The sequence below is a fragment of the Aspergillus vadensis genome (genome assembly GCF_003184925.1).
Source record: "Aspergillus vadensis CBS 113365 unplaced genomic scaffold BO88scaffold_1, whole genome shotgun sequence".
Taxonomy (NCBI): Eukaryota; Fungi; Ascomycota; class Eurotiomycetes; order Eurotiales; family Aspergillaceae; genus Aspergillus; species Aspergillus vadensis.
Window position 1 is genome coordinate 3,551,987 of NW_020292039.1, and position 26,697 is coordinate 3,578,683.

At 51.2% G+C, this 26,697-nt stretch overlaps 7 protein-coding genes across 7 annotated transcripts; 4 read left to right on the plus strand and 3 right to left on the minus strand.

Annotated features, from left to right (window-relative positions):
- Nucleotides 1-37: 37 nt before the first annotated feature.
- On the minus strand, nt 38-12,091 carry BO88DRAFT_379300 (polyketide synthase; the record flags this gene model as incomplete). The annotated part of the gene is made up of 6 exons (XM_025704476.1): nt 38-5,237; nt 5,296-8,368; nt 8,426-9,978; nt 10,040-10,684; nt 10,735-11,110; nt 11,163-12,091. 6 exons carry the CDS (start codon nt 12,089-12,091, stop codon nt 78-80), a joined length of 11,736 nt encoding a protein of 3,911 aa, XP_025569063.1. The 3' UTR covers nt 38-77.
- A 915-nt stretch (nt 12,092-13,006) lies between these two features.
- Nucleotides 13,007-13,756, plus strand: BO88DRAFT_400834 (EthD domain-containing protein). Its single transcript, XM_025705693.1, has 2 exons — nt 13,007-13,261; nt 13,357-13,756. Exons 1-2 carry the CDS (start codon nt 13,106-13,108, stop codon nt 13,693-13,695), a joined length of 495 nt encoding a protein of 164 aa, XP_025569064.1. The 5' UTR covers nt 13,007-13,105; the 3' UTR covers nt 13,696-13,756.
- Nucleotides 13,757-14,443: 687 nt separating this feature from the next.
- BO88DRAFT_356385 (zinc-binding alcohol dehydrogenase family protein) lies at nt 14,444-15,659 on the minus strand (the record flags this gene model as incomplete). Its single annotated transcript, XM_025703730.1, has 1 exon — nt 14,444-15,659. The coding sequence occupies one exon, from the start codon at nt 15,657-15,659 to the stop codon at nt 14,577-14,579; it is 1,083 nt and encodes a 360-aa protein (XP_025569065.1). The 3' UTR covers nt 14,444-14,576.
- Nucleotides 15,660-16,271: 612 nt separating this feature from the next.
- Nucleotides 16,272-17,545, plus strand: BO88DRAFT_329756 (uncharacterized protein; the record flags this gene model as incomplete). Its single annotated transcript, XM_025702607.1, has 3 exons — nt 16,272-16,529; nt 16,592-16,648; nt 16,733-17,545. 3 exons carry the CDS (start codon nt 16,272-16,274, stop codon nt 17,543-17,545), a joined length of 1,128 nt encoding a protein of 375 aa, XP_025569066.1.
- A 646-nt stretch (nt 17,546-18,191) lies between these two features.
- BO88DRAFT_379311 (MDR family MFS transporter) lies at nt 18,192-19,980 on the plus strand. The gene is made up of 2 exons (XM_025704477.1): nt 18,192-18,628; nt 18,693-19,980. The coding sequence occupies exons 1-2, from the start codon at nt 18,248-18,250 to the stop codon at nt 19,947-19,949; spliced, it is 1,638 nt and encodes a 545-aa protein (XP_025569067.1). The 5' UTR covers nt 18,192-18,247; the 3' UTR covers nt 19,950-19,980.
- Nucleotides 19,981-21,429: 1,449 nt separating this feature from the next.
- On the minus strand, nt 21,430-23,315 carry BO88DRAFT_327410 (uncharacterized protein; the record flags this gene model as incomplete). The annotated part of the gene is made up of 4 exons (XM_025702511.1): nt 21,430-21,885; nt 21,948-22,240; nt 22,297-22,411; nt 22,479-23,315. 4 exons carry the CDS (start codon nt 23,313-23,315, stop codon nt 21,430-21,432), a joined length of 1,701 nt encoding a protein of 566 aa, XP_025569068.1.
- Nucleotides 23,316-24,069: 754 nt separating this feature from the next.
- BO88DRAFT_421565 (terpenoid synthase) lies at nt 24,070-25,552 on the plus strand (the record flags this gene model as incomplete). The annotated part of the gene is made up of 9 exons (XM_025708522.1): nt 24,070-24,218; nt 24,275-24,398; nt 24,448-24,466; nt 24,524-24,727; nt 24,788-24,932; nt 24,982-25,071; nt 25,119-25,152; nt 25,207-25,430; nt 25,483-25,552. 9 exons carry the CDS (start codon nt 24,070-24,072, stop codon nt 25,550-25,552), a joined length of 1,059 nt encoding a protein of 352 aa, XP_025569069.1.
- Between the last annotated feature and the right edge of the window lie 1,145 nt (nt 25,553-26,697).

Below are 26,697 nucleotides of genomic sequence, written 5' to 3' on the forward strand. Positions count from 1 at the left end.
GCAATCAGTATTAATATTCCACCAGGAAAAACATTCAAAAAAAGATGGGGAAAATGAACGTGCTACAAGGCATTCCCCTAACAACCACTCAATCCACCCCCCAATAAGGGCAAAAAGAACAAGTCCCTAGAGCCACCACTATCACCGTTCAATCCCTCCAAGTAAGCAGCAACCCCATCATCAATCCCATACTCAGCTGCCATATCCAACCACTCTTTCCATCCCACCTGCTGGAATTCAACACCCTCCTCCTTCTTCAAGAACATCCTCAAATCACTCGCTTTGAACCGCTTCTCCCCACAAACATGCGAATATTGTACTCCAACCCCACTAGCATCATCACCACTAACAACCCTCCTCACCACCATCTCAGCTGCTTTCTTCACCCCGATCAGATCAAAATATCCCCTCCAGGACCCAGTCTCAGGGATAGCTCTCATCCGTCTACTCAGATCCAACACAGATTCAATAACGCCACCACTCGTCGCTGCGATGGTCATGTTCCCTTCTCCAGTGATAGCCGTAGGACGATAAATACACACCGGCACATTAGTGTATCTTGTACTAGCCTTCTCGAGGAATACCTCACTGGCCCATTTACTAGCCGTGTAGCCCACCGTATGTCCACTAGGTGATCCGTCCATGGGTGGGGGATAGCTTGCTACCGAGGACTCAAGGAACTCGTCTTTTCCAGATAAGGATGTGACGCTGGCAGTGGAGATATAATGGAAGGGGACGCCGCGGGATGTGCATAGACTGAAGAGGAATTTCGTGGACCCGACGTTCGCGGCACGCAGCGCAGAGTACAGCTTTAGGAATGATACGTCGGCGCCGTTGTGGATGATGCAGTCGACAGTGGAGGCGAGGTGAGTGACTTCGGCTTCTCTGAGGCCGAGGGTCGGATGGGAGAGGTCGCCGCTGTAGAGATGGACTTTGGGGGATGTAAGGTGCTCAAGCTGTCGGGGGGATCCGTCTGCATTGGGGCGGATAGCGAGGCAGTGGATGCGGGTTATGGTGGGTAGTGAGAGGAGGTGGTTAAGGATAGCAGTGCCGTAGAAGCCTGTTGCGCCGGTGAGGATGACCTCTCGGGGTGGAGTGGATGGTGATTGGATGTGAGGATCGAGGATGGTAATGGGGTGGTCGAAGGAGCTGGGAATGGCGGTTTCGGCCTCCCAGTCAATGGTGATGGAAGGCGTTGGCGCTGGTGGAGGCGGGGATGATGCTCGGTGCGCGCTTGTGGCCGCTCCAATCAACTGGGCCATCTCACTCAGGGTTGAGCATCGGAAGAGATGCACCACGGGCACGCTGACCTTCGTGATTGCTCGAATACGTCCCTGCAGCCTTAGGATCTGCAGCGAGTTGCCTCCAAGGTCGAAGAAGTTCGACTGCGGTGTGATGGGAAGCCCCGTCGCTGGGAGAAGTTCCTGCCATAACTCCTTCAATTTCATCTCAATAATGTTTAGCGCTCCAGACGTAGGCGATACGCTGTGCTGTTGATGGATCTCGAGTCTAGCCAGGGCTGTACGATCAACCTTGCCGCTGGTGGTCAGCGGAATGCGGTCGATAGGGGTGATCGCCGTGGGTTTGGCGTATGTGGGAAGTGGAAGGCTACTACGCAGTGTATCGAGGAAAGAGCCAACCCTGGCCGGAGAGTCAGGGGTGGAGAAGACCACGAATGCTACGAGATATGGATCAGGATGACCCTTCACGATAACCGCAGCCTCTCGTAGAACACCCTGAGACGTCTGGACAAGCACACTGGAAATTTCCTCAAGTTCCAGACGCATTCCCCGCAACTTGATTTGGGAGTCCCCTTTCAGTCGTCCGCGATACTCCAGGTTACCGTTCGGCAGGATGCGGCCGTAATCTCCTGTCCGGTAGATTCGGATGCCGTTGAAGACGCGGAAACGGGCAGAAGTCTCGTCTTCACGATTCCAATAACCAGATGATGACACGGCTCCCCCGCTGATGCAGATCTCGCCTGGCCATCCAGCGGCTACCGGCCGCAATTGATCGTCTAGGATGTGGATCGCATAACTCGGTAGTGTTTGCCCAACTGGGATTGAATCGTGACTGCCATAAAGATCATTTCTCTTGTAGTCAATTTCTCCCATCGTGCAGGCAACAGATGCCTCGCAAGGGCCATACGCGTTTATAAGTCTCAGACCGGCGATATTGAGTCCCGAGAAGCCTTGAACTGTGCCAGAACTCATTATCTCCCCACCACATAAGGCATACTGCCAAGATGTGCACTTTCTGAGCACGGAGGAAGCTTCACCAAGCCACAGGGCGTACTCGGATGTGACGCCAAGAGTAAGACTGACCTTCTCACGTACCATCAACTCGGCAAGCTCCATCGGATCCTGACGATTGCTGGTCATGACTAGGGTGCCTCCGTGTAGCAGACTAACGCAGATCTGGAACAAGGATGCATCGAAGTTGTGCGAGCTCTGCTGCAAGACGACCGGCTGCTCAACGGGGAATACTTGTTGCACTGCTGCAAAATGGCACAGTAAGTTATCGTGGCTGAGCAAGACTCCCTTGGGCACCCCGGTCGTCCCGCTAGTATAGATCAAGATGGCCGGGTCCTGCCCGGTAGATCGATCGTAGTCCAGCGTGGCAGGAGATGGAGGCGGCAATGGCACCTTGAGTTCCACAATTTGGGGTCCCTGATCGGCCATGAACTGCTCCACTCCCGCTTTAGAGCGGCACACTAGAGCTGCGGGACTGCAGTCTTTCAGGATGAGGGACAGCCGCTCGACACCATGCTCGAGGTCTGCAGGAACATAGACTGCCCCAAGCCGCCAGATAGCCAACATGGCGCAGACGGTGTCGATGGTCGGCCCGCAGGCCACCACCACGAATGCTCGAGGTTGAACTCCGATTGCGAGGAGAATGTCCATAATGGAGCGCACTCTGCTTTCCATTACGGCGTAGTTGAGTTCTCCCCCGTTAGTATCCTTCAGTGCAATTGTGTCTGGATATGTTGCTGCGATTCTGGCAATCCACTGGGTAAGCCGAGCAGGCTCTTTCGGAATGGCGCTCAACTCTGCCTGGCTGGTGGGCGGCTGACTCGGGGTCTTGGAACACAACGGCTCCAGGCATCGGTACTGCTCTAACTTGAGGTCTGAGTTCAGGGATACGGAGCCTAGTAGTCGCACATAGAGGTCCAAGAGGAGCTGAACATCATGCGCGTGGTACAGGTACTCAAGAGCCCCGAAGGTAATGACCGTCGTGCCGTCAGGGTTGTCCCGGACGGTGATGACCAAGTCATGCGGCTGACGAGCATCCTCAGATGTCGAGTACTTCAACACGGCCTCATCAAACATGATGTCGTGCGTGACACCGGCAATGTAGTTGACGACAATATCACAGGGACGGGATGATTTTCCACTACCATGAGCCTGGCTCAATGCTCCCAGCACGCGAGACCGGGTATCCTTGACCAGGTCTTCGAACCCTTGCGCCTGTTGTGGTTCGAACATCAGCGGCACGACCTCAACCATCAACCCAACGACCTGTTCAAAGCGCGGATCATTGCGATTAGCGTGGGCAATTCCGAGACAGAATCGGTCTACCTCGAGGGTCTGTTGAAGGAGGAGCTGAATGGCAGCTAGGTGGATGTGGAAGGAAGTGGCACCAGTGCGGGAACTGATGGAGCGCACTCGACTCGCGTCCTCTTTGCCTAGGTACGAGCTGACGCGGATGGTTTCATAGCTCGTGCGTGTTCGGGTGCGGAATCCTGTTCGAGCAAACGGGAACAAGGGTAGATCGTCGGCCAATTGACCGTCTTTGACTGTTGAAGATGCACCTTCATTCCATGCGGATGTAGTAGCTTCTCTGGTCAAATCCTCCTGACTGCAGAACGCGCTGTATTGAGCGACCACTGGCGACAGACTCTGACGGTCCTGGTAGGCGGCAGCAAACTCGCGCAGCACCATTTGCCAGCTCACACCGTCCATTATAAGATGGTGATAGCCAAAGATGATGGCATGGCGCGCAGGTCCGTGGCTGAGGATAGTGATTGCCAGGGTCTGGCCTTTAGCGAGGTCGAACGCTCGGGTTTGCAGGGCTTCGAACTCTGTTGCGATCACGTCCTTATCATCACTGTTCATACCGACCTCCCTCCATGTAATCTGAGGCTGGCCCAAAATCACGCGCCGGGGAACTTGATCCTGGGGATCAGTGACATAGGCGGTTCGCAGCGACTCGTGCCTCTGCGCGACCTCGGTGACTGCTGCTTGGAAGCGGACCCGGTCCAGTGGGCCATGAAGCTCATACTGGATTGTACAATTATACATGGCGGGATCATTCACGGATTGCAACATGAACCAGATCTTTTCCTGCTCAGTGGACATTGACGCCATAGTCGGAATGGACAGGCCAGCGGCTGGCAAAATTTGGGAAGAAGTAGGGGTCTCAACGGCGTGGCTTGTCTGCGATGATGTGTCACTGAAAGGGGTTTCCTGCGTGCGGGCGACCGTTGAGACCGTTTCAGTTGCTTCATCCTCCTGCAGCCGAGGAGTTGAAGTCTCTGGTGCTTTCTGAATCTTCACACTTTCGACGATTGAAGCTCCCTCATCGCTCTCCGCTGCTTTAGCCCTGAAGACGTGCTCGGCTGCCTCACGACATACACCACGGACAGAGATGCCATTGAGGATCTTCATCACGGAAACTTGGAATCCTAGCTCCTGGAAGAACCAAGTCTTGATTTCGATAGCGAGCAGTGAGTCAATCCCAAGCTCTGAAAGGGCACGCGCCATATCCTCGATCGGTCCTGTAAGCTGGAGTAAACCTTGTAGTCTCACAACGAAAGCCTCCTGAATCAGGTCCTCTGCAGCCGTTAATTCAGAGGTACCCTGGAGCTGTTCCCCGAGGGTCACCGCAGCGTCTTTTCTAGCGCCTGGACTCCGGCTGGCGTCCTCTTCGGGAACCTGAAAGTGTGAAAATCGGGGATCATGGTACCATGCCGGCCGCATTGTGCCCGGGGGAACATGGAGCCCGGTGGAAAAGCAAGGGGAAGAATCCACAGACATGCCGGGCCTACCCAACCACATGGCTTCGGTGAACATGCAATGAAAATCGGGCTCGGAAATGGGCATCAATCCTGCCTTGCGCAATGGCTCCTCGTAAACCCGTTCCCGCGAGACTACACCGACGCCAAGGATCATGCCGATGTCGAAGCAAGATCCTGCAAGGCCGCGCTGACGACGCTGTTCGGCGAGTGCTTTCATATACTATAGTCTGTTAGATAAAGTGAAAACAAGAGGTCCTGTAGATGAAATTTTCACTCACCATATTAGCAGCAGAATAATTACTCTGCCCGGCATTTCCAATTAGGGATGCAGTGGAAGACAGCATAATGAAGAAATCGAGCTCGTTCTGCGAGAATAGTTCGTCCAAGTTCTTGCTTCCCCTGACTTTGGGTTCCAGTACGCGTATAAAGTCTTCATACGCCATGTTGACAAATATTGCATCAGCCAGGACCATAGCCCCGTTCACAACACCGGCGATCGGCGGCATAGATTGCAGAATTGTTTGATGTGCAAGGCGCAGAGCCTGCATATCGCAAACATCCAACGGTAAAGTCATCAACTGGCAGCCAGTTGATCGTTGTAGTTCTTCATGCCAAGACACTGGCTTCACGGACCGGCTCGCGATGACTAGATATTGTGCACCGTTGGCTACGAGCCACCGGCAGAGGGATTGACCTAGTTCTCCAGTCATTCCAACTAGGAGATATGTTGCATCGCGGCGAAGGATTGTGCTGGGATCTAGCCGATGAACGCTCACATGGGGATTCTCTTGGGCGGCGTAAGACTTGACAGCGCAGGCTGAGAGACTTCGAGGAACGACAGTGTCGGGCTGCATGATGCTCTTGAGGGCTGCTGAATATATCAGCCACTGGGTCCAGAGCATGTTTAGCGCATCACTAGATGACTGTGGTTGTGAGAAAACATGGCCAATTGACGCTCGCTCTGAGAGATAATCCTTGGCGGAGTGAGTAGCACATGTCCTTGGGATCGCGGCGAGGAGACGGTCATGCAAAGGTTGGAACTCGGTGTCTAGGTTGATGAATTTGCTCACGCCTTGTGGCACCATAGACATGAGGTTCCGTGTTGGTGTATGCGGATGCACATATATGATCGACTTGTCCCATTCCATGGCCCCCTCATCGGACGTGGCCAGTATGAGTGCCCGTTGGTCGGATTCCCTGGACATGGCGAGGACTCTTAGTAGCAATAGATCATTCGTAAAGACAAGTGTAGTGGAATAGCAAAGAGATGCCTGAACGCGCTCAGATATGTACAATGCAACCAGAATGCTCAATATTTCAGGGGCACTGATTGTGTGGTTTTGACGGGGACCAATGTCAAGGATGTCGTCTCGTTTGCATACCACAACATTTTCTTCAGCTGACGAGGAGATAATCAATCCCAGACGATCGCTCTCTGTACTCTTGACATTCACGATACAGAGATACGCGTTAACTTCATTGGTGAGTTTAAGAGCATAGGCGGAACGCGCAACAACACTGGCCACAACCTCCAGCTCTGAAGCAGTATCGGACTGCTTTGCCAATGATGCATCAAGCCCCAAAGGTTGTTCGATCGCTCGGAAGGCTGAATTAAACCGAGCATTCATGTCTTGGGCATGCTTCACGCGGGGGATATAGGGTAGGCCATTCTCAAGGGAGACCTCCCGCTCCTGGCACCATAGGCTAGTTTCAGCGCTGACAGCATGACTGTGTTGGCCATAATCAACAAACTGGGCAAACCGAATTGCAATCTGAGAGATTCCATGTTCATCCACCGCGTCGATGTCAAGAAAGCCTAGGTTCAGACCCTGCAATTCTGTTTGCACGACTCGCCCCAGACCAACGGTCATGGCACTATAAGGATCACCTTGTTTGAATCCTCGCGTCACCCAGTATACATTGTGAGCCTCCTGAAAGAGCCTCTGGAGCGCCGCAAATTGTTCGGCACCGAGGTTCTGGAAAAGGGGAGCATCGAGGTCGGTCAGGCATAGAACGTGGCTAGGAATATTCTGCGATTGGTAACTGCCAAGATCTTCAAGAGAGGCGACGTTGGTGAACCCCCGCTTCCACTTGGACAAATGGCCCCGAAGTGCTTGCAGTCCTTGGCTCCCAATGCCATTGTGGCCTCCAATTATGAGGACATGATCCTCGTCCATCGCCTCAGTTGTTTGATCCGGATAAGCAAGCGGGTGCTGGAGAGGATATAGGGAGGCATCCATGGCCCGAGAAAGAATCAGAGAGTGGCAGTGTAAGTGGGGATTTCCGGTGTCATAGGCAACACTATCCAGGCCGGAAAATCCGGACTGCTGAAGCAGCGCTTCCCAGATACGTTCGAATTCAGCATTAACTTTGTGGTCGTCCACGAGGCGCCCTTGGAGACAACCAGCGAACTTGCCACGCCCTGTGGTGGAACAGAATAGCAGGAAGCCACCGGCTTTCAAGACGCGACGACAATATTCCAGGGTAACTGAAGTAGCCTTCTCACCCAAGACGTCATTTTGGACAATGACCATATCGTACAACATCCCAGGTGGTGAACTACCAAAGTCCAGAGTTTCCACTTGCACGGCATCACCGTAAGGCTTAAGTCGCTCCTTTGTAGTCTTCAATGTTTCTGAAGACGAGTCGGTGAGTATGAGAGACGTGTAGTTACCCTTGATAGCGTCCAGTATGCGTCGTGCAACGGATACATCATCATTTCCGCCAAGGAAGAAGAGGATTCGCATGCGAGGATACTTGTGCGTCACTTGCTTCACAGTGCGCACGACATACTCTTGCATTCGCTGGGCCCCGGCGCTCGTCGTCCAGTACCGGCTCTGCGCCGCTTTGAATGCCGTTTGAGCCTCGGGTACCTCACTAGGAGGTGCAAAATGAAGAGATATGGCCTTTTGAATCAACTGCAGTTCTGGAGAGACTATGTCGCCAATTGCCGGGGGTGTGCCATCAATAGCCTGACGGGCGACCGCCTCAAATTGCTTCAGGATCGTTGAGTACTCCGTGTTTGGCTTATCGAAGGAGACGACCATTCCTGCATTGATATCAATCTCCCAGTGAGTGCGGTGGAACATGGCACGGTCGTCCTTCTCAGTAGTGACTGCTAGCGCAACACACCGCAGCGACTCAATTTGCATTACACAATCACCGGCTGTAGTATAGACATCAATGTCACCCACCATGTCTGACGGGGTTTTCCGAGTGGGAGGCGTAACCTTTGTGACATTAGATTCGACCTGGAACGGGGAGCCCCTAGGATGATGCGTGTGGGCGATGGCTGCTGGGTTGAATCGTATAGATTGGATCTCCCTTGGCAGATGAGGTGTCCGAAGGCTCCTACAAAGTGTGTAAGTAAGTCCAATAGGAGGGTAATGTAGGTTTGGTAGGACATACTCATCATCCGGAGATGCAAAGGCCACGAAAAGGGTTTGAAAGCATGTATCCAAGACACCCGGGTGCATGAAGGAGGAAGAAGATGGAACGTGGGCCACCGTTGCCGACGCTTGGAACAGCCTCCGCTCGCTGGCTAGCAGAGAATGAAACGGTCCAGTATAATTCAAGCCCAGCTGGGACATGGACCCATAAAACCGTTCGATGTCTACAGGGGAATTACCGGAAGACTGTTGCTGCTTTCTGGGCAGGACAGTGAGGTCAGGACTTCCCAATTCTAGTCGGACGCGGGTGCTGAATCTTGTTGTCAATGCATCGGAGCTATCGACGTGACCAGCGGTGCAGGTAAAGTTGAGATTGACCATCCCCAAGGCTGACAGCTCCTTTGACTCTCGTGTGGAATGAGGGCCGAGGTGGCAATGGAGCTCTATGCCGTCGGCGCTTCCATCGATGCTGATCCCGCGACGGATATCTAAATCATGCAGCTCCAGGAGACGTACGGGCTGTGGGTAGGAGAAGCGCAAAGCTGCTTCCATGGCCATAATGCAATATCCTGCAGCTGGGAATAGCATCTCACCTTGAAATTCGTGGCCTTGCAGCCATGGGACCTCCCGGGGATGCAGGATATTTCGCCACCGCCAGAATAGCTCAGATTGCTCCACGCAGACGCCAAGCAGCTCATGAGAAGGTGCCCGTGTGCGATATTCTTTCGAAGCGCGCGACTCCCGCCAGTACGGTCGCTCGTGGTCCCACGGATAGCTTGGAAGGATCTTGGGGAGCATCGCTGGCAGGATGCCGTCTTCTCCATTGATGAGGTTCTGGAATACCCGGAGATCGACAGAGGATGGACCACAGAGCTTCCATACCTCACCAAGACACTTACTCAGACGAAGAACATCATTTTCTCCACGAGTCAGCGCACCTAGGTAGGTAGGTACGTTCTGCTGGAGCGCTTTGAAGGTCTGCCCGGCTGGACCTGCCAACGCTGGATGAGGGCCAACCTCGATCGCGCAAGTAAAGGGACCATGGTCCCGGATGGCTTGTGATAAAGCATCCGAAAACAGTACCGGTTGAAGAAGATTCTTTAGCCAGTAGCTGTCGCTCACGCAATCCGAGCTGCAATCCATTTCGAAGCCATGGACAGAGGATATCCAGGTACAAGACGGGCCAGAGGTGCGGTATGGAAAGTTGTGCGCCTGGAGAGCTTGCATGTAAGGCTCTGCACACGGCTCCATGAAAGGCGAATGGTAGGCCTTATCGACCCGAAGTATGCGAGCGAACTTCTGTTGGCGGGTCAACTCGTCTCTGGCAAACTCCAAAGTGAACAAGTCTCCCGCCAGTGTGGTCGAGGAGGGCGCGTTGCTCGCAGCCGGAAAAATCTTCCCAGCATACTCGCGTTGGGTGCAGAAGCGGGTGGCTTCATTGAATGCCATCCCGACGGCCATCATTGACCGCTTAGGCCCGCCCTCCTCGGGGTCTGCACGCGGTGAGTAGAGGCCGCGATAGTAGGCAATTGTAATAGCAGCTTCCGCTGTGATGCAGCCTGCTGCGTAGGCCTACAAGGCGGTTAAGTTAGTTTAGATATGGAATTATCACGATGGCAGTGGACCAACTTACGGCCCCTATTTCACCACTGCTATGTCCAACCACCACGGAGAAGCGAATGCCAACACTGTAGAGCAGGTCGACCAGGGCTACTTGGACAGCGGTAGTCAGTGGCTGGGCATACGTTGACTGCTGACACCTAGATGTGTCCGGATCAGCGAGGATCTCTTGCCGTAGAGACCACGTAGGAGGCTCTGGCAGCTGCTGGAGTATATCATCGAGGCGATCAATGGTCGCAGTGAACGGACCGGGCCGAAGCAGCAGCTCACGACCCATGGTGGGCCATTGCGCCCCCTGACCCGTGAAGACTCCGAGGATCGCGGAACTGTGGGCCTCAGCACCTCCACCGGAAGGTCCGGGCCTCCACTGAGGGTCTTGCAATTGCTGTAAAATTGAGTTGTGGGAAAGACCAGTCACATAGTGCTTGAAGGGAAGATTCGAACGTTTCTGTAGCGCCAAGGATACTGCTCGCAGGTCGACCGAGGGGTGGGCGGTGATAAAGGCTGCATATTGCTGTATTAAGCGGGTCAAGGACGATTGGGATGAGGCGGAGAATGGCAAACTAATGAGCGGGCTTCCAACCGCCGGCTCATTCACTGGTTTTCCGGAGCCTTCTTTTGCGCCCCCATGAACGGAAGGTGCATAATGTTCGAGGATCTGTTATTGGCGTTAGCAACCAGATCATCGGAAGAGACATGGTGGCTTACACAGTGTGCATTGGTGCCCCCAAAACCGAAGCTGTTAACTGAAGCACGGCGAACCTGCGCCGGTGGCCATGGAATCGGTTTGGTGGGGACATGAAGACCGTCATAGAAGGGTACAATGTTGGGGTTTAACCGCTTGAAATGTAGGTTGGGTGGGATGATCTCATGCTGCAGGGCCAAAGATGCCTTGAGCAAGCCTGCAATTCCAGCTGCACCCTCCGTGTGGCCGACAACTGTCTTAATGGACCCCACATACAGCTGGCTCTCTTGCACCTGACAGCCATCATCGGATTCTGGGAAGAACGCCGAATGGATGGCTTCGGCTTCAAGGGGGTCGCCGACGGGCGTTCCCGTTCCGTGAGCCTCAAAGTACTGGCACCTGGACAGGGCAAATCAGCAAGTGGGAGACAAGTGATGAGTGTGTAACATACCGATCAGATGCCTGGGTAGGGTCAAGTCCAGCACGTTGGTAGGTCTGACGGATCAAATCCGCCTGACTGGCCGAGGATGGCATGGTGAGTCCGTTTGTGCGTCCATCTGAATTCACTGCCGTTTCCCGGATTACAGACTCAATGGGATCCCCGTCGCGGAGGGCATCCCCGAGCCTCTTGAGGATCACTACTCCGACACCTTCACCGCGAGCATATCCATCGGCACTGGCATCCCACATGCGGGACTTGCCTGTTGGCGACAGCATGCGCAGATTCGACTCGGCAATGTACATCTCAGGACCAAAAATAAGATTAACACCCGCTGCCATAGCGGCGGAGCACTCTCCTTGGCGCAGGGCTTGCACTGCTTGGTGGACCGCCACGAGACTAGAAGAACACGCGGTGTCGACAGTTACCGAGGGCCCTTTCCAGTCGTAGAAGTAGGACACCCGATTGGAAAGAATGCTGCGTGCTGTACCTGTGGCATGATACTGCGCGAGGGTCTCCGGATCCCTTAACTGGACGTCGAGATAATCGGCACACATAAGGCCCACGTAGACCCCTGTGGGTGTCCCTCGGAGGATGTCAATCGAGAGACCTGCACTCTCTAGAGCCTCATAGGTGACTTCGAGCAGTAGGCGATGCTGAGGATCGATGGCCGCCGCTTCTCTGGGATTGATATTAAAGAAGTTCGCATCAAAACGACGGGTATCGTCTTCGATGAAGTAGGATTGTGTGACATTAGACGTGCCATGATGAGACCCGTCCGCGTTCCAGAACCCATCCACGGAGAATCGATCCCCGGGAATCACCTTTCCCACGTTTCTGGGATGTATGAGGAGATCCCAGAGCTTCTGTGGGCTGGTAGCGTTGCCGGGAAAGCGCGATGCGCTTCCAATGATGGCAATAGGCTCTCTTTCTGGTGCCATGATGTCCCCGGTTGCAAAGTTTATCAAACACTTGGAACCAGCGAGAAAGATAATGTACAATAACGCGCAGGCTACACAACTCCCAGCCCCTCACACCTCTAGAACTGTAAGCGGGGGTATGAGAGGAACCCATTCTACCCTTGTAGTTTTGACGGACTCCGGAGCCAAATGTAGCTCGCCTGTGGTAATCCACGGAGCCTCTCCCAACAAGGCATGTTCCGACTTGTCCGCCGATATTGGTAGGCAGTGCAATTTGATATTCTCGACGAGGCTAATCTTGCTAATAGCCTGATTCGGGGAGATAGCTCCAAGGACTCCGTACAGGCGGCTAGTACAGGGCGCTTGAGGCAGTATACTGAGTGGGATAATGACCCACTGAGACGAACATTGAGTTTAGACCAATCATACTAACAATTTACAGCCCCCATTCTGTCATGTTTCGTACCTGTTATGACCATGTCCATCTTTCCTCGTCCCGGACCCTTACGCCTCGTCGGATACACATAGAAGCTGAGAGCGTTGTATTGGCATTCAGCCCCACCCTGTCAGTCGACCATCTAGGCAGTGAGACCGATGAGACTACTGTAGATAAGATTTTAGCACTGACATAGGTAAGACTTTAGTTGTGACGATGATCAACACGAGGGAGATCGGGAATTTCTCTGATGTTCCTCACCAAGTCCCCGACGTTACCGTGAACGCAGTGGCTAGGCAACACGGAGCTCATGTCTGAAATTGGCCCCAAAATCTCCAAATGGGTACATTTGCATGTCAGATCATGATTGCTTCGAGCCAAGTGGTGGCTTCACGGAAGATAACCCCTCAGGTGGGATGATACTGCTCTATCTTTTGTTTTGGGGGCTGTGAACCAGAGGGCAGAACTGAATATATATAGCGTTGCGAATGCGCCCTCACAACAACTTCACTCAGACAACAACAACACTTCTATCTGTTCCATTACATTCTCCTTAATTGAACCACTTCATTTAGTACTCTACTTCTCCCCTCGTCATCATGGCTCCCAAGAAGCAAATGGTCCTCAAGTTGACCTCCTTCCGCTACAAGAAGGAGGGGATCTCTGAGAAAGAATTCCACGAGTACGCCAGCAAGTCGCATGCTCCTAAGGCAGCCATCGTACAGGCCCGCCATGGCGCCATCAAAGTGTGCCAGGTTTGTCATACTACCCATTGCCAAGCCCCCGCCGGGGTTCTCTTTCCAAAAATGTTTATTGAAGCAGATAAGCTGACCAAGGAATGTTCGAGCAGTACCACACTCCTAGCGCCAGCAAGAGGCTTATCACTGAGAAGATCCCTTGGGCCGTACGTCCAGGCTGGGAGATCGAAGATCACGACATCATGGTCTGTGTGTACGTGCCGAATGCGGAGACAGCACAGGCGATTGTGACAGACCCAGACTTCCAGAGCCTCGTGGCTGGCGAGGACGAGATCTGTGACCAGACCCGCGCCAAGTTGACTGCGGGGTGGGAGGAGGTGTTCGTGGAGGATGGCAAGGTGGTCGAGGCCGACTATGGCACATTTGAGGAGCTCACTAGCCTTGGCCATGATAGCAAGCCCACTTCGGCTCCCGAGGGCATCCGCATCTAAAAAGGAAATGGAGAAGATAGCATCAAGTATACCTAGTTAGCTCCACCAATCAAGATACGTGTGTGATTTGTACTATTTGTGGGACTAGCTGGGACATCTACTGCGTAAAGTGAGGACCTGGGGTTGCAGCTTATCCTGCTCGGAAAATACATCAGTGTGGAGTAAGTGGTGCCTGTCTATAACTCAATGGAATTAATATGCAGTTTATCCCTTTTCTACCGCCTTCTGCTGTACCAATTAACTGAATCATCGTTTGTGATAAGAATGCACTCCTTGGGCTCCTCTATTGGGTTTAGCGCTGACACGATGCATCATGCTAATTTAGTGTTTTAGACACCTTTCATCCACGCGGAGTTGGACCCTTGTAAATGCCGAATTGTCAGTCAGCATCCAAATGGAGACTTCTTGGGATCATAATTGAATGTAATTGGAGGAAGAAGATCAAGTGGATCCATCACTGCGTGTGGAAGACATGTTTCTGTGATTAACAGAAGCCTAGACTTACGAAGCCACCAGAACTTGCAGCCCTAGCTCGATGATGCCGCCAAGAGGTAAGCACTAGCATTTAGCTCGGGGCATGATTCGCCATCTCGCTCTGCAGAATCCTTGTGAAAATCTAACTAACCAGTCACAAACCAAGTAAACAGTTACCATAAGTGACAATGTTAGAGGTACAAATTAAGGCACAAATTAGAACGCCGTGATCAGTCACGCGTGTCGTCCAACAGCAAACCACAAATCCTCTTTTGCGCCTTCTTTGCCAGCCAAGACAGAAACGTGCTCAACAAACATTACTGGACATTGCTGACCACTCGTATTCTTCGGTCGAACTTCCACTCCTGCCCTGGTGTGTTTTGACGGAGTATTTACTGCCGTATCGCCTATGCGCTTCCCACAGGATAGACCAATTTGCGGCCCGAAATCTGCTTACTCCGGAGCAAAGGCAAATCGCCAATAATCCGCGGCAAACCCCCTTTCTGCACTTGCAGTGGATGGGTCTGCAATTCCCCTCGTGCCATAATGTGGGTGCAATGACGTGCCCACTCAATAGCAAATTCGCGATCTTCAGGCCGTGCAGTGCGATGATAAGACCCTGCTAGCTGGACATCATCCCCAAAAATAGTGGCGCTGTGAATCCACTCTGGTTGGATATCCTGCCGGCGACCCTCCAGCCGAGGGGGATATCGGTCTAATGCGCAATATCGGCCCCCATCCCCACCAATAGCGCCGTAGCACACCGTTGTGGCATGAGAGTCGGCAATACAGTCCATGGCAAACGCCAGTGTACCCTTCGTGTAAGCACGGATGTCTTCCTTGCAAGTGCGTGAGGCGTAGTCAAACGCTGCCGTGGCCCCCCGCTGCTTTACGAGCGGGAAATGCCGCGGTGAGCACGTCGTGATCGGCTGGTAGCCGTGGAGTCGAAGCATCTGAATGGCTATCGTGCCGGTCGCTGTTGAGCCTTCGTATACGAGGACAAATGGCTTGTTTGTGTTCGTTGAATCAGGGTTGGGGCTTATCTGTGTCTGCAAGCCAAGCGAACGAAAGAGTAGTCCTACAGTCATCAGACCCATACCCACAGAAGCAGCCTCTTCAAAAGCCATGGTCGGAGGCACTCGAAAGCAAAGACTCGGGTGAGCGACGATATAATTTGCAAAGGCACCATTGTTGGGGCTAGTAGGACTGGCCCCGAAGACAAAGCCGCAGACACGTTCGCCGATTGACATGTTCTGCACTTCTTCTCCACATGCAACGATGACTCCAGCAAAGTCGCTGCCGCTAATTGCGCCCGGGGTGGCCGCAGCTGCATCGAGCATCTTCCAATCAGACGGGTTGAGTGCAACGGCCCTAGTCTGCACCAGGATCTGGTCCCCTGCGAGGGACGGCACAGGGGTGTCGGTCACACATCGGAGGGAATTGGGCCCCTGTACCACCAATGCACTCTGCGTCGTAGGTATCGCGGGCATTGTGGTGAACGTTTGGCACTTAATGATGCAGCAATAGTGTCGGAACTTGGCTGGATTATATACACTGCAACTTTACTGCGTATTCCTGCAATCCTGCCGGGTCCTCATCACGCCTCCCAATTCCCTCAGAGGACTTGCAAATGCATATTGCCGTCTTCCATTAGTGGTGAATGGAACATTACTTTGCAACATTGCAGCTATCTAGCACTGAGCCCCTCCGGGCCTGCCCCGACGTCATCAAGCAATGAAGTCGCTGGCAACCCCTCACATTCCTCAAGCGGCGCATTCAGCCCCCACGGGTATATTGCATGTTATGGGCGAAAACCTGCCGGCTCTTGGGGTAGAATGCCAGCCACATGCAACACGACTCTGCCGCCTGCTGCTCTCTTAGAGGTACATACCTGTTGCGAGCCGGTGGCCCCCATGTAGTAGCCTGCATGTAAGACGCAGTCTTACTCAAGCGGGATGAGGGGAAGGAAAGAAGGCTGATAGGTAATCTATCAAGGACCTCGAAAGAGGTTGTTTTATTTCTCAAAATTTCTCACAACCACATTTCTTTTCCAAAGGATTCTTTGGCGTGTACTTTGTACAGGAGCCTTGCTTTCCACCAGTATGGCGAACAATACCAGCGCCATGGATGCGCTTCTGAGCAATCATTCCCGTGAGAATCGGGGACCCGAGGTTCTGGCAGCATGCATCATTAGCATGTTCTTCTGTGTGCTGGCTACTGTGGTCCGCCTCGTGGCCCAGGCCACCATCCGCCGCCTCTTCACACCAGATAGTATCCTTATCATATTTGCATCCATACTAGCCCTGGCAGTGTCCAGTTGCACTATTGCTGCTGTGAAGAATGGACTAGGTCGTTATGAGGTTAGAATTTCTGAGAACCAAGTATCATTACACATCAGAGTAGGGCTGACAAGTTGATGCAGTACTGGGTTATGAAGGAGGATCCCCATCCCCCCGAGAGAACGGCGTTCATCTTCGAGGTGAGTTCCAAAAGCATACTGTCCCTCTCTGCGGCCCTTGGCGGGATGTCCAATCATGTAACTAAATGTTCTCCTCATACATAGATGGGCTACGTGGTGACCGTGTTGCAAGCCGCAGCCCTCATGTTCAACAAGCTTTCTATCCTTTTCTTCTACCAGCGCGCCTTCAACTCCATCATAAGATCCCTACGCTATACCATCTGGGCCCTTTTTGTCTTCTGCACGGGGCTAGGTGTCGGATCTACCATCGCCTTTATTTGCGCCTGCGTGCCACCACAAATGTTCTGGTTGCGCGTGTATCCCATCTTCGGCTTTGAACCCCCGGAGCCCTTGCACGGACACTGCGAGCCCCAGCGGTTGCATTTGGGCGTTCCCCTACTTCTCGATCTGTTCTCCGAAGTAGTTATGCTCTTGGTCCCGGTATTTGTTCTTTGGAACCTCCAGATGCCGTGCCGCAAGAAGGCTGCGGTGATCTTCACGTTTTCGTTGGGTGCGTTCGTGACAGCCATCTCGGCGGTGCGTTTCTATTATTCATGGAAGCTGGAGAACGGGGGAGATCTGTCTTGGGATGACACGGACAGTTATATGTGGAATAGTGTGCAGCTCTGCTGGGGTGTGGTGACAGCGTGTATCCCCGCATCAGCGCCATTGTTGCGCGTGGTCCAGAAATCAACTACGGTGTCTAAATCCCGCCGTCCGTTCAAACCACATGGATATATGATGTCGACGAACGGTCGGGTTGCTCAAGGTAAAGGGCAAAGGCATGCGCAGCGCCTCGATAGTGTAACTGAATTGACTAACAGTTCGTGGGATGAGGGGGAATCGGGCCCATGGACGAACTCTGCCGATCCATCGCTGGAGCTTGAGGAGGGCAGGAGGGATAAGCATCAGCCATGATTATTGTGCAATTTCGCTTGAGAGAGCTCTCGATGTTCATAAACTCCTTGTACTCAATGTAATTAATTTAGTCTCGATTTATAGCCAGTCTCTGATTGTTCTCAGTGCACTCCCATTGGTCTACCGTAACACTACCAACTACTACTAACTACTAGACCGGAAGAGCAATGCCGATGCTACTGATATCCGAAGTAGGAAGGTGAGATGTTCCAACAGTTCACTAAAGCGAAGGAATATGAACCATGATGATTCTTTGAAATTGTCCAGGGATTCCCTTTGTTCACTGCATATTCCACGCTAGTAAATGGCCCGAGTGACGGACCATTGGCCCATTGGGCAGTTGTCATCCTTCGCCTCCCCTGCGCATCCCCACCTATCAGCCGGGGTCTGTAGGGTTAGCGTCCTGCGAGTGTCGCTGGCACCATTTTCCAGACCAACACATTAATATCGACTGATAGCCTTGCTCCTTCTGATAAAACCTGTATGGTACCAGTGCATACCAGACGGTATAATACACAGGTCGCATCGAGGCAGAATCTGGACCGAGTAAACGGAGCTCAGAGCCCCTTTCCCGTTCAACCTTTCAGCTGAAACCTCAACTCCCATCTCTACTCATCCTGGCTCGGCCTTCTTCTTCCTGCGCGCTTTAAAGGTTCACGGTTTGCCTGCGCCTCCCAATCCTTCCCTCATCCTCCCGCAGCCATGGAAGCACAACCCTCATCCTCCTCCCCGAGGGGCTGGCGCTTCTGGCTGATTATTGCGGGCTGTGCCGTTACCTCGCTCCTGACGGCCGTTGAGTCCACTGTCACCTCGACGGCTCTTCCCACGATTTCTCGGGACCTGAACGCCGGAGAGTCGTATATCTGGTTTGTCAATGCTTTCTTCCTCTCCAGCACGGCTTTTCAGCCTCTCTATGGCCAACTCGCCGATGTCTGGGGCCGACGATGGCCGCTGATTTCCGCCGTCGCCTTTTTTGCCCTTGGGAGTGGAATCAGCGGGGGCGCTTCATCCTCCGGCATGCTCATTGCCGGACGCACTGTGCAAGGAGTGGGCCTGGGAGGAGTCAACATGCTGGTGGATATTGTATGATTCCTGAAGCTTGACTTCCCCTTATTTGCTTTTTGGCTCCTGTTCTGATTCGCTGCAGGTTGTCTGTGACCTCGTACCGCTGCGCGAGCGGGGTCAGATCATGGCGCTCATCTTCGTCGTCTTCGCGGTGGGCTCGTCTCTAGGCCCGTTTATTGGAGGCGCTTTCACTGAGAACGTCACTTGGCGCTGGTCTTTCTATATCAGTCTGCCGATCGCAGGGGCAGCCATTGGCCTCATGCTTCTCTTCCTTCAGGTGAAGTATCAGAAGAACACCACACTGGTCCAGAAGCTGAAGCGCATTGACTGGCTTGGCAACGGACTGCTCATCGCTTCGGTTGTGGCCATTCTGATTGCCCTCAGCTTTGGCGGTACCACCTACTCCTGGTCAAGCTGGCATGTAGTTGTACCATTAGTCCTCGGCCTGCTCGGCCTTTTGGTGGCTTTCCCGGTTATCCAAGCAACCCCTAAGCTATGCCCCGAACCGACTATGCCACTCCGCCTTTTCGCCAATAGGACCTCCCTGGCGGCCTTCACCCTCACCTTCCTCCACGGCATGCTCCTTTATTGGACAATCTACTTCCTGCCTGTCTACTTTCAGGGCGTAAAGAGCAGCTCTCCCATCCGCTCCGGCGTGCAACTCCTCCCCACCGTCATCGTCACGGTACCTGCGGCCATTGTCGCAGGTGTAGTCCTCACGAAGACCGGACGCTACAAGCCCATCCAAATCGCCGGTTTCGTTTTTATGGCCCTTGGTATGGGCCTGTTTAGTCTCCTCGACAAAAACTCCAGCACCGGTGCCTGGACCGGCTTCCAACTCCTTGCAGGCATCGGATCCGGCTTCGTTATCACTTCCACTCTCCCTGCCGCTCAGGCTGAACTAGCTGAGACAGATGTCGCCGCCTCCACTGCCACCTGGGCCTTTCTGCGTTCTTTGGGGTCTGTGTGGGGAGTCGCTATCCCCGCTGCGATCTTCAATAATCAGTTCGCCTCGCGTGTAGCGGAAGCCGGACTGGATAAAGATCCGCGTATCGCATCCATCCTGAACTCTAGCGGGGCGTACGAGCAGGCATCGGGAGACTTTGTGTCTACGTTCCCTAAGGATGTGCAGCCGGCGATTATCGAGGCGTATACCGGGGCGATGCAGCGCGTGTGGCAGATTTCGGTCGTGTTTGCGGGTTTAGGGTTCATTATTGCTTGGTTAGAGAAGGAAGTGGAGTTGCGCACGACGCTGGAGTCGGAATTTGGATTGAAGGAGAAGGACCAAATAGAAGAAAAAGATGATTTGCGCGTCGTAGAGGAGGGGCCGAACAAGTAGTTACGTCGTAGCTATAGTATTTCATGATGGCCATAATGTATCAGAGCAATACTGATAGATGACATGCGAATAATACTATATATAATATCTTCTATCCAGAAAGGCCTATTCTTCTATTCAAGGACGATGAAATGAAGTATGGCCCCCTTATCCACAATGAAACCACGTCCTTTCAGAGGTGGACCGCTGAAGCACAAGACAGATACCCCAAAGCGATGGGAGACTATAATGAATTATTTATTTGCCCTGTGGCCCACCCTGCTTATCTTCCATATCCGTCCATTGCTTCCTACTCTTCAGTGACATGGAAGCTTTCTCCATACCCAAAAAAAAACAATGAAACTCGGGCGATCCTCTGCTTTCTTCATTACTTGAAATATCCCCATACGTTCTATATCATCTGTATACACTATTGTGCTAGTACATACGACCATAGGGTGTGGAAAACAGGGCTTCCCGTCCGCTCAGCCGTACTTAAGCCACACGCCGGGAGGTTAGTAGTTGGGTGGGTGACCACCAGCGAATCCCTTCTGTTGTATGTTTTTTTATCATTTTTTTTTGTACTCCTATCAGCATTATCAATTGGAATAATCACTTGTAAATAAGCTAGTAGTTAAGGTGATTCATCTATTAGGGAATTGTCAAAGCCCTGGATCGAAGTCGCCTAGTAACGAGAGATATTACATAGTTGATCAACCAGTATCACCTACTACTTTGTTGTCTTCAACACTGGTATATATATACTCGGGACTAATTTGACAGGGGTAATGCATTGCATGCGGGCGCAGGCCAGGAATGCTTCTGCTGAGGGCACATCTATCGTGAATATTTCGAGTATAGTAGGGTTAACAGCCGTTGTAGGAGTCGGGCTGGCATACACTGTCAGTAAACACGGGATGGTGGGATTGACGCGGAGGATTGCCCAACATTCAGCGCCGAAGGATATCAGGGTGAATTGTGTGGCACCGTAAGTTGTCCTCTTTTGCCAATTGTGGTGTCTCCTTACTGACCTCCCCAGTGCGGTGGTCTCTACACCACTTACTGAGGCATTCAAAGACCATCAAATTCCCATGATCTGATGTCAGATATGCAGAGACTTGTAAAACCGGAAGAGGTAGCGAGTGTTATCGTCTTTCTTCTCAGCCAGGAAGCCTCCTTTGTGACGGGGACTACATACACTGTGGATGGGGGCTATTTGTACTGAGCTTCAGTAAATGGTGCTTTAATCATTGACTGGATCATATCTGAGGCTTTATGGGCATGTTAGATTGTTGGGAGTCTGCTGCACAATTTTTTCTACTGATATAAAGCCTACCTCGATCAGGCTCGCCAATCTCGAAAAGAAAGTGCAAAACCCCCAAGAGTCGCGAACCGATATGGAATTTTTGTACGTTATGAACCGGGAAATTTTCGAACTGCAACTTCCTCAAGTACTGATAACGAATAATTTTGTCTTCACGAGGGGCCCGTACACACTTCTTCAGAAAAACCCTCGCTTTCCAGCCAAATTTGCCCGATTAATCTTCAAAGCAGCAAGCACATGCGCATCATGCACATACGATATGCCATGCATGACCTTCCCCGTCCAGATCCTGTCCGGCTTCTGACTCATGGTCCAGGTCTCTAACAGAAATTGCTTTCCTCTGGCAATAGCCAGGTCGGCTTTGCTATGGTCACTGGCAATGGCAGCATGCGACGCTAGTTGGGCGAGAGCAATGATTGCGTATGCTGTCTCCTCAGCCCCGTGCATGTTGCCCCAGGAGCCATCGTCGTTCTGTCCACGAATCACACGGTCCAATACCTCTTGGAGACATTTCGGAACCTGGTCTTGAATGATGTCTTCTGCGAGACCCGGTAGACTCCCCTGGTCCCAAAGGACCCTGACCGGAACCAGTGACTGAGCCATGTGCATGATACCGTAATACTCGGAGAAGTTCTAGTGTAGCTAGTTAGTATTATGTAAGATAAACTACCAGGATCTGATGCCAGAGTACAAACCCAGTGATCATTGAGCATCCTCTCCTTACTCCATTTTGAGCACATAAATTTGGCAATCTTCTCTATCTGGGATGTGAAAGAACTGGGATCGGACGAAGAAAGCAGGCAGTTTAGGACATTTCCGTTGACACTTACGCTGACCACCCGTTGGGGCATTCGGTCATCGAAAGTCAGGAAGCAGTCGTCACACTCGAAGTGCTCAATTAAACTTGTCAAACCAACTTCATAGCCATTATTATTGAGAACCAACAACGCTCGTGAGGTATCGTCCGCGTCAGGCAGGAACGTGTGAGCTTTCATAGCTGTTAGTTAACTATAGTGGTAAGTCAGGGGTTTGGGATACACATACTAACACCAGTGACACCATTCTGTACCGACTTACTGATCGATTCGAGCAGAATTTGCACATTTTGTCTCCCTAGATTGTCGACTGTGAAGCCACACTCCAGCAACGTTGACAGGACCTATACAACAATGTCTTAGCAACAACTCCGGTGACCGGATTCACTGACTTGCTTGGACGGAACTTACCCAGCAAGGCTCGAAGAGTTCCAAAGGATATACTCCCCCAACCCCACCATTTCCCTTCCCTTGGCCGTGCGACACAATGTGACGAAGATACGCCTCACACTCATCACTCCACGTAGGAGAGAAAATCAAATACGCAGCAGCAGAAGCTGGGGAGGCTGTAATACCTGCAGAAGTAACGAGGCATCCCAGCTTGCTCCAATCAAGCTGCCTCGCGAACCCTTCCAACGAAAACAACGGGATACTACAAGGGCCCTGATATAGCCAGCTAATGTCAATGCTAGTTGCTGCGGCATACTTGCTCAGCAAGTCCTCCTTTGCAGGGAATTCAAAATCTACACCCTCTTCACTCAGAAGGTGGAGTAGAACCGGAACAATCAATTCAACCGTGAAATGGATGGCTTCGTCTGGTTGCCATTTCTGCAGTTGGGCATCGAGAAACGACTTGGCGCGGAAAAGTCGAAACAGGATATTATCGGGTAGCGGTTCTTTGTAATGAGATGAAGAACGCCGGACATGTCTACATAATGCGAGTAGGGCAGCCAACGAATGGACGACACAATCTTGGATCCATATATTTTCGGGGTATTCACTGTATCTTCTGGTAACACCTTCGAGGGGATCCCAGCCACCCTCATCTGTTTGTTCACGGAGGAGGTACTCGAAGCTGGTTGGGAAGACCCACTCGTAACCTTGATGTTTCTTCTTCTCGACCATAGCGAGCCATGCAGTATCATAAATAGATGGAGCCATAGAGGACAATCCATATTGTGACTTTGACTCAGAGGCGACCCTGGCAACGAGGTCTTTGGCATGTTGAACTAGTATAGAGGAGCTCATACTGGGCTTCAGTCAGAAGCTATTCAGAAAGGCGAACAGTAAGGGATAAACCTGAATTGGCAAAGATAATATAAGAACAGGTATTTTTGCCAATGAACTTCCACGGTATGTTGTATTTTTAAAAGATATGATATGGTATCTCTCAAATCATCAATATTGCGGCAATTTATGGTTCTTCTACGGCAGTCACGATGAAAGTAGTCCCCTGGCTATGCGTTGTGAACTCCTGACCGCTCTGATGTGGTATGCAAGGTTTGAAGGCATCACTGTCACACGACTTCAAAAGTATCTGCGGCGATCATAAATGATGACGTTTGTAAGTTTAGTAGCTTATTATACGAGCGTTCTGCATAGATAGATTGGCTGGACGCCGAGCTCACGGAAACAAGGGTTAGATGCATCTACGCTGTGTAACCGCGCTGTGGAACGTGTGGACAGTCATGATATTATCTCTCGTCAGAGATTGCTAAGCAGTATCTCAAAGCGCAGATCTGAAAGCTTAAGTTCAAATGATATGTGGTTAAACCAATACAGATGGCGAAACAAGTGTAACCAAAGGCACGAAATGCTGTTGGCTGATGTATCATCAATCCCGCAAGAGCCGCGACTTTTGCCGTATGTGGGTGCGTGGTCTCATGACATCTACAAATACACAACATCTGTAGTTCTGCCTAGTATTCAAGAGTATAAGTACTACAATTATTTTGTATAAATTATAATTGTATGCTGATTCAAATAGAATAAGCAATTCACCATGGAGCGACGTCAAGAGCTTTGTCAATCACTCAAAGGACAACGTGCTGTTCTACCAAATCTTTACTGCTTATTCCCGGACTGGACTCCAAAATTGCACCCCGAATATGCGAGAGCTCGAGATGAGTCTACTGATCCGTGGATCAAACGGTGTGTTAATATTATGGATTCTAAGACGAACAATCATCAAGTTAACATTGAAGCAGCTTCGTTAGGGATCCTTCAATCTGTCGAAAGCTTCAGAAAGCAGATTTCACGACATTTGCCGCAGTAATGTGTGCAAAGTCCTCCTTTGTACGACTCTGCACGGTAGCAGAATGGTTTACCTGGGTAAGAGTGCATTACAAAGTTTTCGGTCTCGTACTGACAATGATGCGAGTATTTTATATGGGATGATTGTAAGACCCCCCGTCCGCTTCGTGCCAGGCATATATTAATTTGTGAATTACTTAAAGTATTCGACTGCGGTTCCCTTTCTCACGATCCGGAAACGATCACAAGGTACAGATACGCAAGTGTCGAATATTTCAAGCATGTCCTTTGTGATGAAGTAGAGCATCCAGATCTATCTGAATTCAGCGAAGAACTCCAAAGTGCGCTACGCTGCTGGGACGAGGTTGCAGATCATATTCGTCAGGTGTGCTCAAAAAGGACGTCATGTGCTCTGCCCCTATCTTTATGTCTCATACTGACCATCGCGGAAGCAGTGACGCGCAAAGTTCTGTTAGCAGCCATGATAGACTATGCGTGGAGTGTTGATTACGTGGATTCGATCTATTCAGAGGATACAATTCCATCGTTACAGCAGTACTGGTGTCGAAGAGAACGCACAGCTGGAGTTCATCCTGTCATCGCTACTATTCCGTGTGTCTACATGAATATTTGTGTCGAGCAGGGGCTGACATTTGCGTAGTTTTATATATGGCTTTGATATCTCAGGGCGAGATCTAGACGACACGAACATGATATTACTCCGGAAACATACCTCGTACCTTGTCCACATGTGAGTTTAGTCAAGTATCACACAAGTCTTCTGCTAAATCGCGACAGACAAAATGACATGTTTTCAATAAGAAAGGAGGCGGTATATACTTACTGTCAATATGTGGTGTTACAAACAGCTAACGTTGTGTAACAGAAAGTTGGACAATTTGAGAACCTCGTTCCGATAATCATGCTAAACGAAAACTTGAGAGCCAGTCAGGCAATGAAAGTGGCCTTTATGCTAGCTCAGGAATCAGCAAGGGGCTTCTATGAAGTGGTTGATAGAATGCAGCAGGCTGCCAAGGGAAGACACCGCGCTGTCGCGGACATTTTCATCGAAGGGTGTAGAAACATTGTCATGGGACTCACTCATTGGAGGTAATCTATGTATTTTTGCTGAAAAGTGTTGCATCCTGCTGATTACTGCTAGCTACACCGGGGAGCGATATTTCACAGCGGGCGAGGCGAATGAGGACCATACCATACATTTTGAACTATAGGAGGGAAACACCTTTCCCGTTGGTATTTCAATTTCATTCAGAATTCAGAACTTTTGCATCTTCTTTATCTGGTATTTCGTGGGTTCAAATCAGGCGTCAGACCCGTATCGATCATCACCTGAGTCAAGATGCACGTATTTCTTTAGAGCACATCTTCAGAAAGTAATCTACATACAGTTTATCTGCATGTTTCAGAATCACCGAAGTTTGCAAAAAGAAAATCAACTCTGAGGTACCGTTCATTTTCTCGAATCTCCTTTTCACATTGGTTAGTTAGATCACCTAAGTATAAATTCCACGCACGCTCCCTAACTTCCAACGCGCAAGGGATGACAGGTTCCGCGGAGGTGGGACTTGTTGTGGCGCAGTCTGATCAACATACCGTTGTGGGACACACATGCATTATGCAGCACTGTCATTCATCACTCCCCAATCATGCATGCATTGCCATCACACAAGGAAAGTTTAGCCGGAGAACAGTTCCACAATCCCAACACAACTTGCGGCTGCATGAAGCATTGAATCGGACATAACCTTGAGTTGACAGCAGACTGCGAGCGTTGGCATTTTACGCAATGTGCTCCCTACATTGAGATTTGTAACAGGTGCGATTATCAGATTTTACGAAGCTGACAGTCCAGTGGTCTAGTGGTGCAGGTCTATCTGTCGGATGTAGCATCGCTTAGCCAATCGTGGATCTGAGTCGTACCCTGGTTTAGGCCTCCATCCGTGATGAACGAATTGGAATGTATTCTGGTGAAATAATGCGCAGGGAACTTATATGTGATACAATTATACCTCTAGCAATAAAACGCAGTATCTGTGATGATATAGATGTACACGCTGATTTACTGGGTACTTAGTAAGATGATGTACAATTTGGCAGGATATATGAAAAATAGGTAAGCATGAATTGGTCAAGATAATGCTTCGAATAGCTTAACTGATGGTATGGCGGAGGAAACAAGGGCTAATCACGAAGCTGCCTTTAATCGTGACGCATAAAACTTCGTGGCTCTTGGAAACAACTTCTATGGTTCTGACAAAAGACGAGGTGACTTGTGCAGTCTTTTTCTTTTCCATCTCCTAGAGGTAAGCTAGTCAGCTCAACTTTCCAGGCTGTAGTAAACTGGATGATAGAACTA